At 36.0% G+C, this 15,452-nt stretch overlaps 1 protein-coding gene across 1 annotated transcript; it reads right to left on the bottom strand.

Annotated features, from left to right (window-relative positions):
• Window positions 1–93: 93 nt before the first annotated feature.
• Window positions 94–15,065, bottom strand: LOC122404972 (sodium-independent sulfate anion transporter). Its single transcript, XM_043409409.1, has 11 exons — window positions 14,667–15,065; window positions 3,868–4,046; window positions 2,804–3,057; window positions 2,520–2,721; window positions 2,202–2,422; window positions 1,945–2,116; window positions 1,671–1,838; window positions 1,316–1,477; window positions 1,056–1,196; window positions 813–958; window positions 94–708 (listed from the first exon to the last, which is right to left on the bottom strand). Exons 2-11 carry the CDS (start codon window positions 4,043–4,045, stop codon window positions 352–354), a joined length of 2,001 nt encoding a protein of 666 aa, XP_043265344.1. The 5' UTR covers window position 4,046; window positions 14,667–15,065; the 3' UTR covers window positions 94–351.
• Window positions 15,066–15,452: the final 387 nt, after the last annotated feature.

Raw genomic sequence — 15,452 nt, 5'->3', positions numbered from 1 at the left:
AGTAATTGTTGCCAGATATTTTTTATAATAATAATAACATATAACAAAGATGTTTATTGAAAACATGATATGATGTAATACATTTAATGCGAATATTTATTACATTGATTGTAATATATCTTTAAGTACAAAATACAACGAAACTGGACCTAATTCGTTGAAAATCAATGTAAAGTTAAGTTGATAATGTAGAAATATTTTATAACTCGCATACCTCTGTAATCAAAGGCTCAAAAATTGAGAAAGACGTTGTTTAACAACTTTCTATGGGGCGTCATACCACTAGTGCAAGATATTGTGGTAATTCAGTTAATAACAAGTAAATAAACATATACATATAAATAACATATTCTATTTAGTTTGTTTCAAGTATCCTCTTTCTCTCAGAAGATTGTCCAGCTTTTCCTGGCTATTGTACACAACAAAGTCAGTTGATGCAACACTCTCAAAAACAGCATGAACAGAGGGCTTTAAATTGTAGAAAAAAAGTGGTTGCCCCCTCGAAGCAAAATCTTTTATTAAAGTTTCGATTACTGTGGCTGCGGTGAAGTCTGCCCCGTAAATATGCGAACAGTCGATCACGACTGGGGTAGCCACGCTTCCAGTTCGTCTGCTGTATTTTGTTACTAAATTTCGTACGTAATCTACCGATGGAAAAATTAAACATCGATCTGGCGTCAGCATTAGATATTGAATACCGTGTCGAGTCTGCAACGTAAAAAATTAAACAAACAATTAGAAGAAAAAAAAACGTTTTTGCATTATTATTTAAAATGCTGAAATTAACAAACGAGAAAGAAAGATATGCGTACGGTAAGTTTTTCTGCAGATATTTTTGGCCGCGCTGCATGATAGAGAATAAATATAATATTTATTCCAATACCACATAGAATTCCAATTTCCAGTTTTAATAATAAGCACGCGATGAAAGTTCCCAATCCAGGGATCAAATCCGATTCTATAAGAAAAAGGATAGAAAATGAAAGGAAGATATTAATGTCTCTGAGATCATTAAAATCTTTTCTTTTAATTTTTATTTAAAATTATAAGTTTACTTTTCGTTCTCCACATTGGTTTCACGACTTTAACTTCGACCATAAATATTACAGCAGCTATGATTATTGCTGCTAATGTGGCTCTTGGTATATAGCTGAAGTATGGCGTGAGAAAAAGGAGGGCTAATATTACTAGAACACCTAAAATAAATGATAAATATGTGAAATTTCGGTTTCTATAAAAGCAAATTTGGTAAGATAAAATTTTGGTGAATTGTCGTTACAAATTATTAAATATAAATTAAATAAATTCAAATTACCAGTATAAACACCACCCATCGGCGTTCTAACTCCAGAAGCATTATTCACAGCACTTCTACTAAGAGATCCTGTACCGGGAAATGCTTGAACAAAGGAATTACCGATGTTTGATATTCCGATCGCTATTAATTCTTGCGTCGCATCGACTGATTTTCCAGTTGCTGAAACAAGTAATTTTACAATTTTATTTAGATGCTCGATAAACTAAATTAATCTTCTAACATTTAAAAAGCAACTTCAAGTCGCAAAAAGCATTTTGTCCCAAGGTTCTTGGGTCTCAAATATCTTATAAAACATAACATTGTATTGTGTTCAAATATATCTGATATAAAAGGTGAAGAAACATAAGCTTACAGAAAGCTTTGCAAATAGCAATGTCCTCCATTAATGAGATAAGTGGTAAAACAAGAATACCACTCCCCAAATTTGAAACCATGTCAACAAATGTCGCGGTTGTATTATCATTTTTCATGTAACTAAATGTTGGTAATTGTACAGTTGGCAGACCTCCTGGTATGTATCCTGCACAAAAAATTAAATGCATTTACAAACTATTAATTCTACGAATAATTATTATTTTTTCTCTTTTTTAACTTAAATTTGTAAATCCTATTTTATTTTTTCTTACCAACCAATTTGAAGGGAGATTCTTCGCTTAAACTATATCCCAAAAGACCGCAAAGTATCACCAGAAACGCGTTCCGTGATGTACCAATTAACCAAATGATTTTATTTATAATATGATATTTAGATGTTTGTAATTCTTCATCTTTGGGGCCAATACTGTAAGACGATAGAAGCTGTAACAAAACAGAACAGATAAACTTTTAACTTGTTATTCTAACACATTACAATTGTCAATAATATTTAACATGGGACAATCACCCTGAGAAGCAAAAGAAGTGCTATACAAGTTGCTCCAAGCGCAGCATCCCAAGCTGAAGTTTTGTGTAACTGTCCAGCCAGATTTTTCCACATCTCAAGAAATTGTGATCCTCTGGCAGGAATACCAAGAACATCTTTTATTTGTGAAGTAACAATTATTAAAGCTACCGCCGACGTAAAGCCTGAACTGACAGGTCCAGACACAAAATCGATCAAAAATCCTGAAACACGTATGCAAGATATAAGAATATACCTAAAATTGCTGCAATTACTACTGTTCCGAATTTCAAGAAAACAGTTCATTTTTTTTACACTTACCAAGGCCAAATATACCCATTAGTAATTCTATCACTCCAGCCAGAAAGCAGAGAAGTACCGCGTGGTGCACAGGTTCATCAAGGTGGGAAACCGTTTGATAAGTGAGTAAAGAAATAATGGCAGTAGGTCCTAATGGCGTGTCTTTGCAGGATCCAAATATAACATAAATAAAACAACCTATGAAGCTACCGTATAATCCGTACTGAAAAATATAATGGGGATTAAAAACCTACTTTACCATTGTTTCAGTTGAATATTCATTCGAATCGATGAAACTCACTAACCTGTGGTGGTAGACCTGCTACGTTAGCGTATGCTAAAGATTGGGGAATAACCGTGAGACCGACCGTAACGCCAGCTACAAGATCGCCCAGTGCATCGTGTCCACTGTATCTGGGCAGCCATCGTAATACCGGCAGTCTCTTGTAAACAGTTTTCTTGGTGCAAGCCGACCTAACGCGTCGCCTTGTGTATTGGAACACCGAATCCAGAAGGCTATGCTCCTGCTGGATCACGTCATCCCCCGAGTCCTCCACCACTATGAAAAACAAATTCATTTAGCATCGCGTGTGTTTACACGATCAATAAAACTTTCGATCCTCCGTTGCTTGTAAATAAACCAAATAGTCAATTGCCGATGCACGCTCAAAGACAATTAAGAACAGTCTTATTTTTAGTTCAGGAATCACTTAACATCATGTTGTTATGGTTGTTACGCTCGAAACATCCTAAGTATCAAAGTACAATTTTTTACGTATCGTTCTACGTTTATGTAACCGTATCAACAATCTATTGGTACGCGTTGTTTATAAGTAGACGCGTGACAAAGTTGCGTTGTTAATTTTTGCATTCAAGGCTTCGTTTTAGAATTTGTCAAACACACGTTCTATCCTATACGTCTGTCCATTAATCGCTATTTCTACTTGCGCTGTATCCCAACTCGTACTCTGTTCCACGCATACGATAAATTCTGAATTTTTAAGTTCTGGTTTTGTTAAACGACGGTAACTCACGTTCATGAATCAATCTTAGCGAATAATCACAATTGTTGACACATTTATGCTTTTGGTATGGAGTTAGGAATAAAAAAGGATATTTAACAGTTCAAAATATATCTTTACTGTAAAAAGTGACAGATTTTTACATTCATGATTTGGAGTATCTGCGAAAAGGATTGGAACTGAATCACATTTTCTCTAAAAAAAAAAAGAATATCACCATTTATTGCGAGTGTCACATATAGCGTGATTTTATACTTGGAACGATTTCTTTAGAAGCGAGTATCAGCTGGCAACGACGATCAACAGTAACGTGTTAATTAACCGTTCGGTTACTTGTGAATATTTACATATAAAATCCGAAGAACCCTGTATTCCCTGGTGATTCTCATACGAATCACGTAGTATCGGAGAACTGTTCGAATTACTATGGTGTATGCTATCTCCAGATACGTTCAAGGCGTGATTCACGTATGCCCCGGTTCTATTATCTTCATTTGCATCTCCTTTGCCGTTCGGTTTGCTCATCCTGGAAATGCAAAATACCGTATAAATTACGTTCGATTAAAATAAATAGCTTCACAGGAATGTAAACGATAGATTAAATTATGTTTATCATTACGAAAGAGAAAAGGTTCTGTACAGTCGATAATTGTGAAAAGTTTCCCCCTGTGATGTTAACCTTGTCTATTTTATTCACAACCCATTGCAAAGAGCTTTTAAACGAGACCATCATTCCCCGATATAATTATTTATTTATTTATATTTGGTATTTGGTGTTTTCAATCCCTGTTTTAAAATTCACACGGATCGGAGCTTCGACTCTGTTTTATTTCTTTCGTTTTAAAGAGATTGTGGCTACCCTTCTTCGGTAAGCTTCTAGTAGTGTCATGGCGGAAACGCCAGATGGCGTTACTGCTATTATTCGATGCATCATAAAACATGGGTACATATGACTTTATTTGCAACGAAAGACGCATCTATGAAGTTTGAGTGTTCCCCGAAAAGAAACGTATGATTAATTATTTTTCATTATCTTCGGTTCGTTAAACATCGAGGCGGTTCATTTTCAATAGATTATTTCCATATACATGCTGTGCTTTAAATGTTTTTGGTTAAGTGGAAGACTAGGGGAAGTAAACTGCAACGGAAGAACGAAAGCAAGAATTAAGCAGAATATTTCCAAAACAAATATTGATGAATAGTTTCTGTTGCGAGATTCCTTATGTACGTATACATTTACAAACATCGTGCTTACGTTCTATCGTGTAACGATGACGTTAGGTGATTTCTCGTTGCATCGTACGAATAATATTGTCGGTAGTTTAGTATTGGATATTTCGATCGAGTTCTATTCTTTATTTAAGGATTTAAGATTAACTGCAATATCTCAGTACAATAAGAAAAATTACAGTCGATGAAATTTACGTAAAATATAATCTGTAGAGACAAAATGGGGGAATCAGATTAAGGTGAAATTAGTATACTAATATGTACGATTCGTAGAAGGAATATCAGATAATTATCAAACAGATGTATCGGTCAAATATTTGTAATAACTAAACGATCGACGTAGATCCAAGCAAACGAACTATCAAACGCGCCATCATAAATTATAATCCATCTGACAAACATAATCTATGATCAACTAATCAGCGCATTTGTACGCAACTCGGCGTATTTCGTAATGCGTGTAATTAAGGAAATATGGTACAATGTATCTGTAATCAGACCGCATACCTGATACATCATGTTTTCGTAACTTTTCGCTACAGCGATTTAAAAGCTTCAACGAACTGTCGAGTATCAGGTATGCTCGTAAAAAGTACAATTTGTTTTAGTACATCTGTGATAAGTATTTCTTAATCGTAGTTCGATCGATTATCTTTCGTAAAATCCTATAGTTTTTTTTTTAGTCGAATGAGGAATAAGCGATTATAATATTCCTCCGAGAAGAAACGCCAGTTTCGATGTTCATCGATATATTCAATTTTAATTCGCTCCATCTTGAAGTTCTTCGTCCGGTGACGAGCGTCGCGCTATATGCATAGAGGGTTATCCAAATTGAGTGTCGCATCTTTCAACAGATGGCACTGCTAAACGGTTTGATTGTTCTTTGCTATATTTCATAACAAATCGCCATGGAACGCTAACACTGTGCAACAACGTATACAAATTGTTGAATATTATTAGAAACACTCAAGTTCTGTTCGAGCTTATTTTCGATGCCAGATTTCTCGAGGAGACATCAACTTGGCCTCCAAGATCACGCGATCTAATTTCGTTAGACTTTTTCCTATGGGGTTCTTTAAAAAGTAAAGTTTATGTATTATTAGCCGCCATTAATGAAATAGAACCCCAATTATGTAATAGTGTAACAAAAAATTGAGGTCACGAGGAAAAAAGACATTGTGTTCCACGATTAATGTTACGAAGTGGACTTTCTACGTATAAAAATAAAGTAACCTGAAATATCTCAAATAAATTGTGTTTTATTCAAATGTAAATACGTGACGCTCAATTTGGATAACGCTATAGTTTTCAGGCAGGTGAACGTGTGATAAACGAGGGAAAACGAAGAAAAGAAGCGTTTACCGCGGGCGTATCACATGGTTTGCTGGTGCAACCGGTCATTCTGTGCCACTCACGTGCTTCTGCGTCAACTTCGTTCCTCGGTCACGCGGTTCTCCATTGCCGGGCCTCGTTGCGATCCATACGTTTCTCCCGGCACGACGACGATCGTAAATTAATTCGTATCGATACTGTTTTTCCATGCAAATCACGATACACTCGAATAGCTACGGCCGCGTCACATTTTAATCTTTACTCACAAATTATGCCGTATGTTAATCGACCGATGGAACTGCTACCATTGCCTTGAAACCGTAAATACATGTATTGGAAGCCGACGATTATGGAAAACTATGCGATGCAGGCTATCGAACAGACTTACGGGTTGAAATTCTTTTATGCAAATACAGGTCGTTGGATTTCGCTTTTCTAAGTAAGTAAGAACAACGGGGATGCGAAATGCCATCGTCTCAGAATAGACAAAACTTTCGATCGATACGTTCATTATTACACGCCATATTTCCAAACCGATTTTACCTTTCGAGACGCCTTAAACGAGATTAGAGCAAAACCGTGCTAATCAGGATACAGTTAATCCGGTGCGGTGTTTGTATTTCATTTTTTGGTTATGCAAGAAACGGCATCGGTGCTACGAACAAGATTCTTCGAGAAATCAAGAATCACAGATATTATGGACATTCAAGAGACGCGAGATTGATTCGATATTAAAAAATATTAACAAATGTCTGTTCAAATACAACTCGACAGCTTTTCTTTCGACATACTTCCGAGCCCTCTGTCGGTGAACAAACGTATTTCCATCCTTTATTCAGCTTTATACCACGGTAATATTTTTACTTGGCTATTTATTCAAAAGATTATTAAACTTTTTATTTTTAGCTATTCCAAATTTGTTTCTAGTTGAGAATTATCCTATTTTGATCTCGATATGTATTTCTGAAAGCACATTGCATTTTTCAGAAACTACACTGGAGAGGTTAAAGGACTTCGAGGGGGGACGCCTGAACGTTCAAGGAGGAAGGTCGTTGAGTGCTGGCACCAATGTCATTTCAAGGTCATATCTTTTTTAACGACACGTGGTATATTTTTTCTGGAGATTGATAGAGCGTAACAGCGATACCGGTAGAACCATATCGTATCTTGTACGATTACAATCGCCGACTATATTTCTGTCAGTGGCCTCCGGGGACTACACTACGCGATCCATCTTTCTTCTTCTACTGTCAAGGATACACTTGGAGTAAGTGTTCCATTAAACGCCATTACAACTAGTAATTTCACAATTTTTTTGTACCCGATGTTTCCTTACCAGATATACAACGATACGAGAACATCGTTTTTCGAAACAATTGTTACATAAACCGGCGCGAAAATTATAAAGAATACATCGAACGGAACAGTGAAACAATGCATAGGAAATTATAACTATGTGGGGGAGAACGATATAAAAAAATTGATTTGTCTCTTATTTGTTATTCGAAATTTCTATCTGGATAAAGATAAGAAACTTGCCAGTCACACCTAATATCTAACAAGGACTGTATTTACAAACACGACCTCCTGTTCTAAACAAAGTCGATTTGCAAGTCACGTTAACAGTCATGCCGCCTGAGTGTGTGAGATAATCCGTTCGAGAATATCGTAATAATTGTTAATTATAGATCCTGCATGATGCAACATTTTTTTTTTTTACACGGAATTTGATGACTTACTCGAATTGGAAATACGAAATAGATATTACAGAAATTACAGATATCAAACTATCAGAGTTTCTAAGAAACTTTTAACGCAAATTGCGTGATAGTTTTCAGAGAAAATGATGAAATCAGAAAGCTTCAAAAGTATATTCTACGTGAGATCAATTCGAGTCACAAGAATTAACGATGTGAAATTCGCTGCTACAATGCCAGTCCATCATCAGATAGTGATTTTAGCATAATTTTAAAATCAGATAGTGACTTTTTAAGATAATGTATGATAATGAACGTTGATATGTTCAGTGGACTGGATATGTTCGTGAATCACCAAAGTCCACACCGAAACCAAGGTTACATCCCAAGAAGGCAATGCTGGCTATGAATGGTCCATAGCTAATGCTATTTATTATATATATAATATCTTCCTAAAATGAGATCAATATGCTGCATCAAATACACTATGCTTCTTGAATTTATCTTCCTATCTTGAAGAAGCATCAGAATGCATCAGAAAAACGGAAAATTTATGCATAAATGATAATCTAAACAAGAAGTTACCTCGTGGGTGGTGAAAAATTATTTTCCCATCAGCTTAATGGCAGTCAACGTGTTCGATAAATTATTTCGCTATCATAAAAAATGGGTATGATCAAAGTTTTCTAAAAAAAGGAAAAAAACATTAATCAAATCTGCATAACTTGTTTCGATAATTTCCGTTGAAAGTAAAATTAATTTGAATATTCGATACGTTCTCTTTTTGTTCTGGATAGTATATTGAATTGGTACAGCAAAAATTCGAGTACATGGAAACCTTAATATGCAGCTACTCGCTAAACAGTAATACTAAACGTAAATAAAGTGTCACGAAAAATGATTAAGTCAGGCATAAAATTCTTATGAATCTAATGGATGTATAATGGTCTACTGAGAACAGAGTTGCAATAGAATGTCCTTGTAACGTGCGATGACAACAAGGACAGTCTAATGTGTAAAATCACAATCTCCAATACTGTCATTCTTGGCTGATTAAACAAAAACAAGCTCAGCCTTGCGCCGTAGAAGACGACGACGTAAAATTAATTTTACCGAAATTAATGTGTCCCGCTACTTGGAAAAGAAGTTATAAAACCATCGCGGTTAAGAATTCCGCGTGGAACGGAGGAGCCCCTTAAATATTGCGTAATGCAAGGGCGACGAATTTTTCCTCCGCCGAGAACCGCAACAGTCCCACCATCAGGCTCCCCCACCATCTGGTTCGACGCTAGTTAGGTGCAAGCCTTCGTTCCAGATCACAGCGAGCATAGAGGGCGTAGTTCTACACTCGAGCGGAACGGAAAAGTAGGGGAAGGAGTCACAATTGGCTCGCGAGCCTCCGGTTCACTACCGCCTGGCGTAACGTTTCTTAAAACGCAATAAAATTGACGAGCGAATATCATTAACCGTCGAAGACTTCGTATATTCATGGCATCAACGGCAATCTCGAAAAGAGATCAACTCGATTTCCGCGGATGTAAACAAATACTGGCCAACATGCAATAACCCCACCACTCGAGAAGGAAATTAAGTAATCTTCCATACTAATTGACGAATACCAATCACTTCTTCTTGTAGATCGTATAAAGCGAAACAGAGGGTGCTATAAATATTATTACAAGGGCCAATATAGGGATAACGTAACGAGCATGAAATTTGATCCTGAACAAACGTGCCAAGTTGAACGAATGATGATACAGCGCCCTGAAACAGCAGAGACATGCAGTCTGAAGAGTCTGTAAAGCATATGCACGATTACACGCGTGTGACGCGCACGCGCTTCTTATTATGTATACCTGTGTTTCTTAACCCGTGTCCGTCGAACTGGCGCATACAAATTCCGAATCTTTATTCCCGTTGCATACATTCCAAAGGCTATTAGACTTAATAAATCTCTCGAGGAATTGTTTTGTGTATACGAAATTAGATAGTCCTATTTTCAAGAGATAGTAGGGATTATTAAATTATAGAAAATGTACTTCTACGATTTGTGTTTATCTTCGCTTGGAACATATCTATGGCATGACCCAGTTATTGTAATCATTCACAATTACTGTAATGTTTGTATGTAATATTTAATGTCTTAGTCACGAGTTATTTGCGATCATCTAATTACATCGAGACGCATATAGGTGACAATTCTACATTGTCATTTTTAATTGTATTAGAATCCAGGTGTCCTTTACACGTGGTTTCTTGTCGAGGGGAACAACGTGAAACCTATTTTACAACACGATCAACACGAGCGCATTGTTATTGATAATAACGCATCCCAGTAGCATTCTTTCTATTGCAAATAAGCAGCAATTTCATCGCGACGCTATTGCATTCTTTGACTGATAGAGACATCCACGCGCGCGCACAATAGGAGTTAATATGCGTTATTCCGCGTGTCACGTGCGCATCGGCGTCTTACTTACATAAATGCTTAGTTACGGGCGATTAAAACGAGCTTTGAAGATCGCGATAAAGGCGTCCAAGTGGAATTAGATAGATCCTTATATCGTCCATATCATCGTTTTAGAAAATTCTGCTATCCTTTTACAGCCCGGTTGCATGTTATCCGGTAGACGCAATAAGCTTCGTATTTAAGACCCAGGAAACGTTCCTCTCTATTTGCTCCGCGAGAAAGATTATTTATGAGTTACGTCTTCGTTGATATTAACGCGTTCACTGCCAGATGAAAGCTGTATAATATTCCGCAAGATTGAAATTTCGATTTTACACCATTGTAACCTACATAACCTAACATTTGTTTCGGTACTTGTTTTCGTAACCTTGTTAAAATTCACAAATTCCGTCCAAATTCATTTCCCTCGGCGTGTTAACTTGAGAATTAATTTTTCTAGTATCATAGAGGTAAATCCTGTCACCTACATATGTTATATACATATGTTAATGGGAAACGCAGCTAAAATATACGAGACTCGCAAATCGGGAAAATATGAAAATCATTTGGTGAAACCTGTGTTGTTCGAGCATTCTATTATCTACGTATATTATATCTATTTCGTACCTCTAATTGTAAGACGCGGTATCAACGATACGAACAGAGACTGATCAAGATAGAGATGATTAATACACGATTTGTCCGAAAGTATCAGAGCTTCTTTCGTACAAACACCACCTAGTGGCAATATTTGATGAAACAAGATGATATTCTTATCAATGAATCTCCTACGATCACTCTGATTTTAGATACGAAGCTTGGATTCAGACTCAGCGATCGAACGTCGGATTCCAGGTCTATTTTGGCTTTAATTTGCCACCAAAAATAAAACACATGGCCACTCGTGGCAGTGAAAGTGTTAATTCTTCTTTAAATCGCTTCTAAACAGTGCAAATACACATCTCAAATACGTATGATTCGACATGATCCTGCTGGAGTCATGTTTGCAGTTACTTTTATCGCTATTTCGTTGGTAATACCCTTAAGGAGATATTATATAATAACAAATATAGGATTTTTTATTTTTATCAGCGAATGATCGTCCATGTAGTCCAAGGCTTCGATTAATTTTAAATACTTTTTCGAATACTCGACTCGAAGTACGTGTTAACTAACCTTACTATTTTTCTATAAAATGTAATAGACGTTTGTATAATCGCGTTGAAAAATAGTAGCGCGTCCATTTTAAATTTCGAGAGCAAAGCTTCAACTTTGATTTAATTACGCGCAAACGCAGCAGATCGCGGACGATAAGATCAGCATCGATTAATTTAGGATTAAACGATACTAATTGCTTTCGCGTGACAGCTATTACCGATACAAGTTAATAATTTAGGATTTAAGAGCAATTAGAGCTGCATCGAGATAATAGAACGTATAAACTTTCGTGGTTCTCGCAACGAGTTTCAATCACTGGCAGTAATTCAGAATTTTGATATTTGTCGATTTGTTCGATTCTTTATTTACCATCAGATATATACGAAAGTTACATAGAAAATTGTCGATAGAGCTGTATTTTTATTTAGAAATTTAGAACGAGACCAAGCTTTCGGGAATTTTGATATTTGTCGATATGTTCGATTCCTTATTTACCATCAGATATATACGAAAGTTACATAGAAAATTGTCGCTGGAGCTGTATTTTTATTTTGAAATGTAGAACGAGACCAAGCTTTCGGGAAAGTAAATATTAATATTGTGGCCAAACGAGAATCGACGATGTGTTACATGTTTACTGACTTCGTTTGTACCCACGGGACAATATTACGTTTTGTAACCATCGTAAACCTCATCGTTTATTCGTACGCGAGAACTTGTTAAACACACCAAGAATTTTCACGAGATAATGCGAGCGAGGCTATTAGGGAGTGTCTAATATTAGTCAAATAAGTACATTCTTGGTAGGATTCCGACACTATTTACTCTCGCCGAACAAGACACAGCATTCTGCGTACAGTAATAGATCTTTAACTGATCTTTAAAGATCTGACATCCAATAAAGATAATCACAATTAAATTGATCGTGATACGGTACGTTCGATGTTTATCTTTCTGGACATCATGTGATATCATGTGATTGACAAACAAGATTTTTGGTTAACTTGCTTGTTCTACTTCAAAGAAATGTCAACGATAAACCAAATTTTAGATAATCAACATCGATATCGACGCTGATAAAATTAGTTTTAAACTAAAATCTCAGTTGTTATGACACAGAATGAATCTGAAATTTATTATAAAAATTTACGATTTAAAAGGTGATCGTCAATAGTTAAATATCATTTGAATTACATCTGTATCGTATAATTAAATTTTTTATTAAAATCGACTACATTTATCAACAATCTAAAACTACGATCTTTTAACATATTTAATTTTTTAAATATTTTGCTCCGAAAGCACTAAGAAAGTGCTAGAATAATTAGAAATGAGAACAATAAAGCAAATTTTAGATGATAAATATCGATATCGACATTGATAAAATTAGTTTTAAACTAAAATCTCAGTTGCTATGACACAGAATGAATCTGAAATTTATTATAAAAATTTACGATTTAAAAGGTGATCGTCAATAGTTAAATATTATTTGAACTACGTCTGTATCATATAATTAAATTTTTTATTAAAATCTTTTATACAACTATATTTATCAACAATCTCTACCATGGATCTTGATCGTAAAACTACGATCTTTTAACAGATTTAATTTTTTAAATATTTTGCTCCGAAAGCACTAAGAAAGTGCTAGAATAATTAGAAATGAGAACAATAAAGCAAATTTTAGATGATAAATATCGATATCGACATTGATAAAATTAGTTTTAAACTAAAATCTCAGTTGCTATGACACAGAATGAATCTGAAATTTATTATAAAAATTTACGATTTAAAAGGTGATCGTCAATAGTTAAATATTATTTGAACTACGTCTGTATCATATAATTAAATTTTTTATTAAAATCTTTTATACAACTATATTTATCAACAATCTCTACCATGGATCTTGATCGTAAAACTACGATCTTTTAACAGATTTAATTTTTTAAATATTTGGCTCCGAAAGCACTAAGAAAGTGCTAGAATAATTAGAAATGTAAACAATAAATCGAATTTTAGATGATAAACATCGATATTGACATTGATAAAATTAGTTTTAAACTAAAATCTCAGTTGTTATGACACAGAATGAATCTGAAATGTATTATAAAAATTTACGATTTAAAAGGTGATCGTCAATAGTTAAATATTATTTGAACTACATCTGTATCGTATAATTAAATTTTTTATTAAAATCAACTACATTTATCAACAATCTCTACCATGGCTCTGATCGTAAAATTACGATCTTTTAACATATTTAATTTTTTAATTATTTTGCCCCGAAAGCACTAAGAAAGTGCTAGAATAATTAGAAATGAGAACAATAAAGCAAATTTTAGATGATAAATATCGATATCGACATTGATAAAATTAGTTTTAAACTAAAATCTCAGTTGCTATGACACAGAATGAATCTGAAATTTATTATAAAAATTTACGATTTAAAAGGTGATCGTCAATAGTTAAATATTATTTGAACTACGTCTGTATCGTATAATTAAATTTTTTATTAAAATCAACTACATTTATCAACAATCTCTACCATGGCTCTGATCGTAAAGCGACGATCTTTTAACAGATTTAATTTTTTAAATATTTTGCCCCGAAAGCACTAAGAAAGTGGTAGAATAATTAGCAGCCAATAGGCACGCAGATACATATTGCTTTATTATTAAAACACGCCCACGGTGCACCTCGTAATAAGCAACCGATAAGAACCGGTTTTTTGTTACAACGTTTGCCATCCAACTCTATAACATTTTTCACGATTTTCTACGTCACACGGCGCTTTTCCCAAGTGCACGCGTGTCTATTTAAAAACAGAAGCTCCGATAATCGCGGGGGCCAGATAATACAATTTTCCACGTTTCCCAGTCGGCGCAGAACGTTTTCCACAAAACCGGTATCGAATCGTGGATTTCGTTTTGAGAACAGCTGAACTAGAAACTGTTGATACGCCATTAACAGCTGGCAAATTTATTGTTCGCGAAATAAATCTTTACCATACACCTCGTCGGATGAATTTCTATCTCATCGTTCGTATCTCGAGAAATTTGCTCGTCGATCAATGGCGAATCGCGTGGACGCTAACCGAGTAACCTAAAAACGTCGTATCGATAAATATCTTTGCGCATTGTCTCGTTACAATTCATTACGCTCCGGTTTCTATGATCTGTCGCGTCGGTAATGGAAACGCACGCGTACGTGCCCGCTCGCGACACGATTCGTCGCCGAAAACTTCACCGCCCGGCGCCGGAAGAAAAATTGAGAAACTTACCTAAAACGTTACGATGCGAACCGACGAACGTTGTTCCCAGTTGTCGCTTCGTTTTTTTTTCGAAAAGTAAACCGTCGTTCGGTGTAACGAACGGCGAACAGCGTCGACGCGGTGATTCGGTTTAAATTTTGAACGACCAAAAAACCGGATGTTATTTGTTCTTGCATCCGCGACACATCCTATCGGCGATCATACGCACGCGTTACGATCACGAACTTCCTTCTCGCCCCGGTCACCGGATCGGTTTTTCGTACGCGGAAACGATCGGTATCGATACGGTCCCCGTGACACTTTTCTGCGAAGAAACTGAAAAGAAGAGCAAGAGCCGTAAGGGCACGAGCGCAAGCGCGAAGTTCAATCCGGTTTCGTGAGGCTGACGACTGAATCCATGGCAATACGCGATCGGCCATTTAAATGCGCCGTGGTTCTTCGACAGTTTGTGCCGTAACTTCTTCTTCTCCCCTTCCCCCCGTTTCCCGTCTTTAAGGCAATAACGTCATTGGGGAACAATCCGATGGAAGGCATAAAGGACTCTGGCGTGTTAGGCATGCTCGTACCGGTTTCTGCTTTCACGACAATTCCGAATTCAACCCCGACGTACGCCGCGCGCTTACGAAACTCGAAATTCGACAATTTATCGATCGACGGTGTTCACCCGATACGTCCTCGCGCGATGGCTGGGGGGGGGGGCATTGTTTGGATTTCGATCTGTCAAAGGTGATTCCTACCAGCACGCGCGGAAACAAACAAATCTACCGGCAGATTTAATTACTAAGTTCGAAGTAA

Source organism: Colletes gigas, unplaced genomic scaffold (assembly GCF_013123115.1).
Source record: "Colletes gigas isolate AHSC1104 unplaced genomic scaffold, ASM1312311v1 Colletes_gigas_Sc00003, whole genome shotgun sequence".
Classification (NCBI taxonomy): domain Eukaryota; kingdom Metazoa; phylum Arthropoda; class Insecta; order Hymenoptera; family Colletidae; genus Colletes; species Colletes gigas.
The sequence above is the reverse complement of the archived record's forward strand: the minus strand, read 5'-3'. Positions and strand labels throughout refer to the sequence as shown.

Coding starts and splice junctions, on each gene's coding strand:
- LOC122404972 (XM_043409409.1), bottom strand. CDS start 4,045: ATGAGCAAACCGAACGGCAAAGGAGATGCAAATGAAGATAATAGAACC. Junction 959..1,055: donor ACCAATGTGGAGAACGAAAA/GTAAACTTATAA, acceptor TTTTTCTTATAG/AATCGGATTTGATCCCTGGA. Junction 709..812: donor TATCTGCAGAAAAACTTACC/GTACGCATATCT, acceptor TTTACGTTGCAG/ACTCGACACGGTATTCAATA.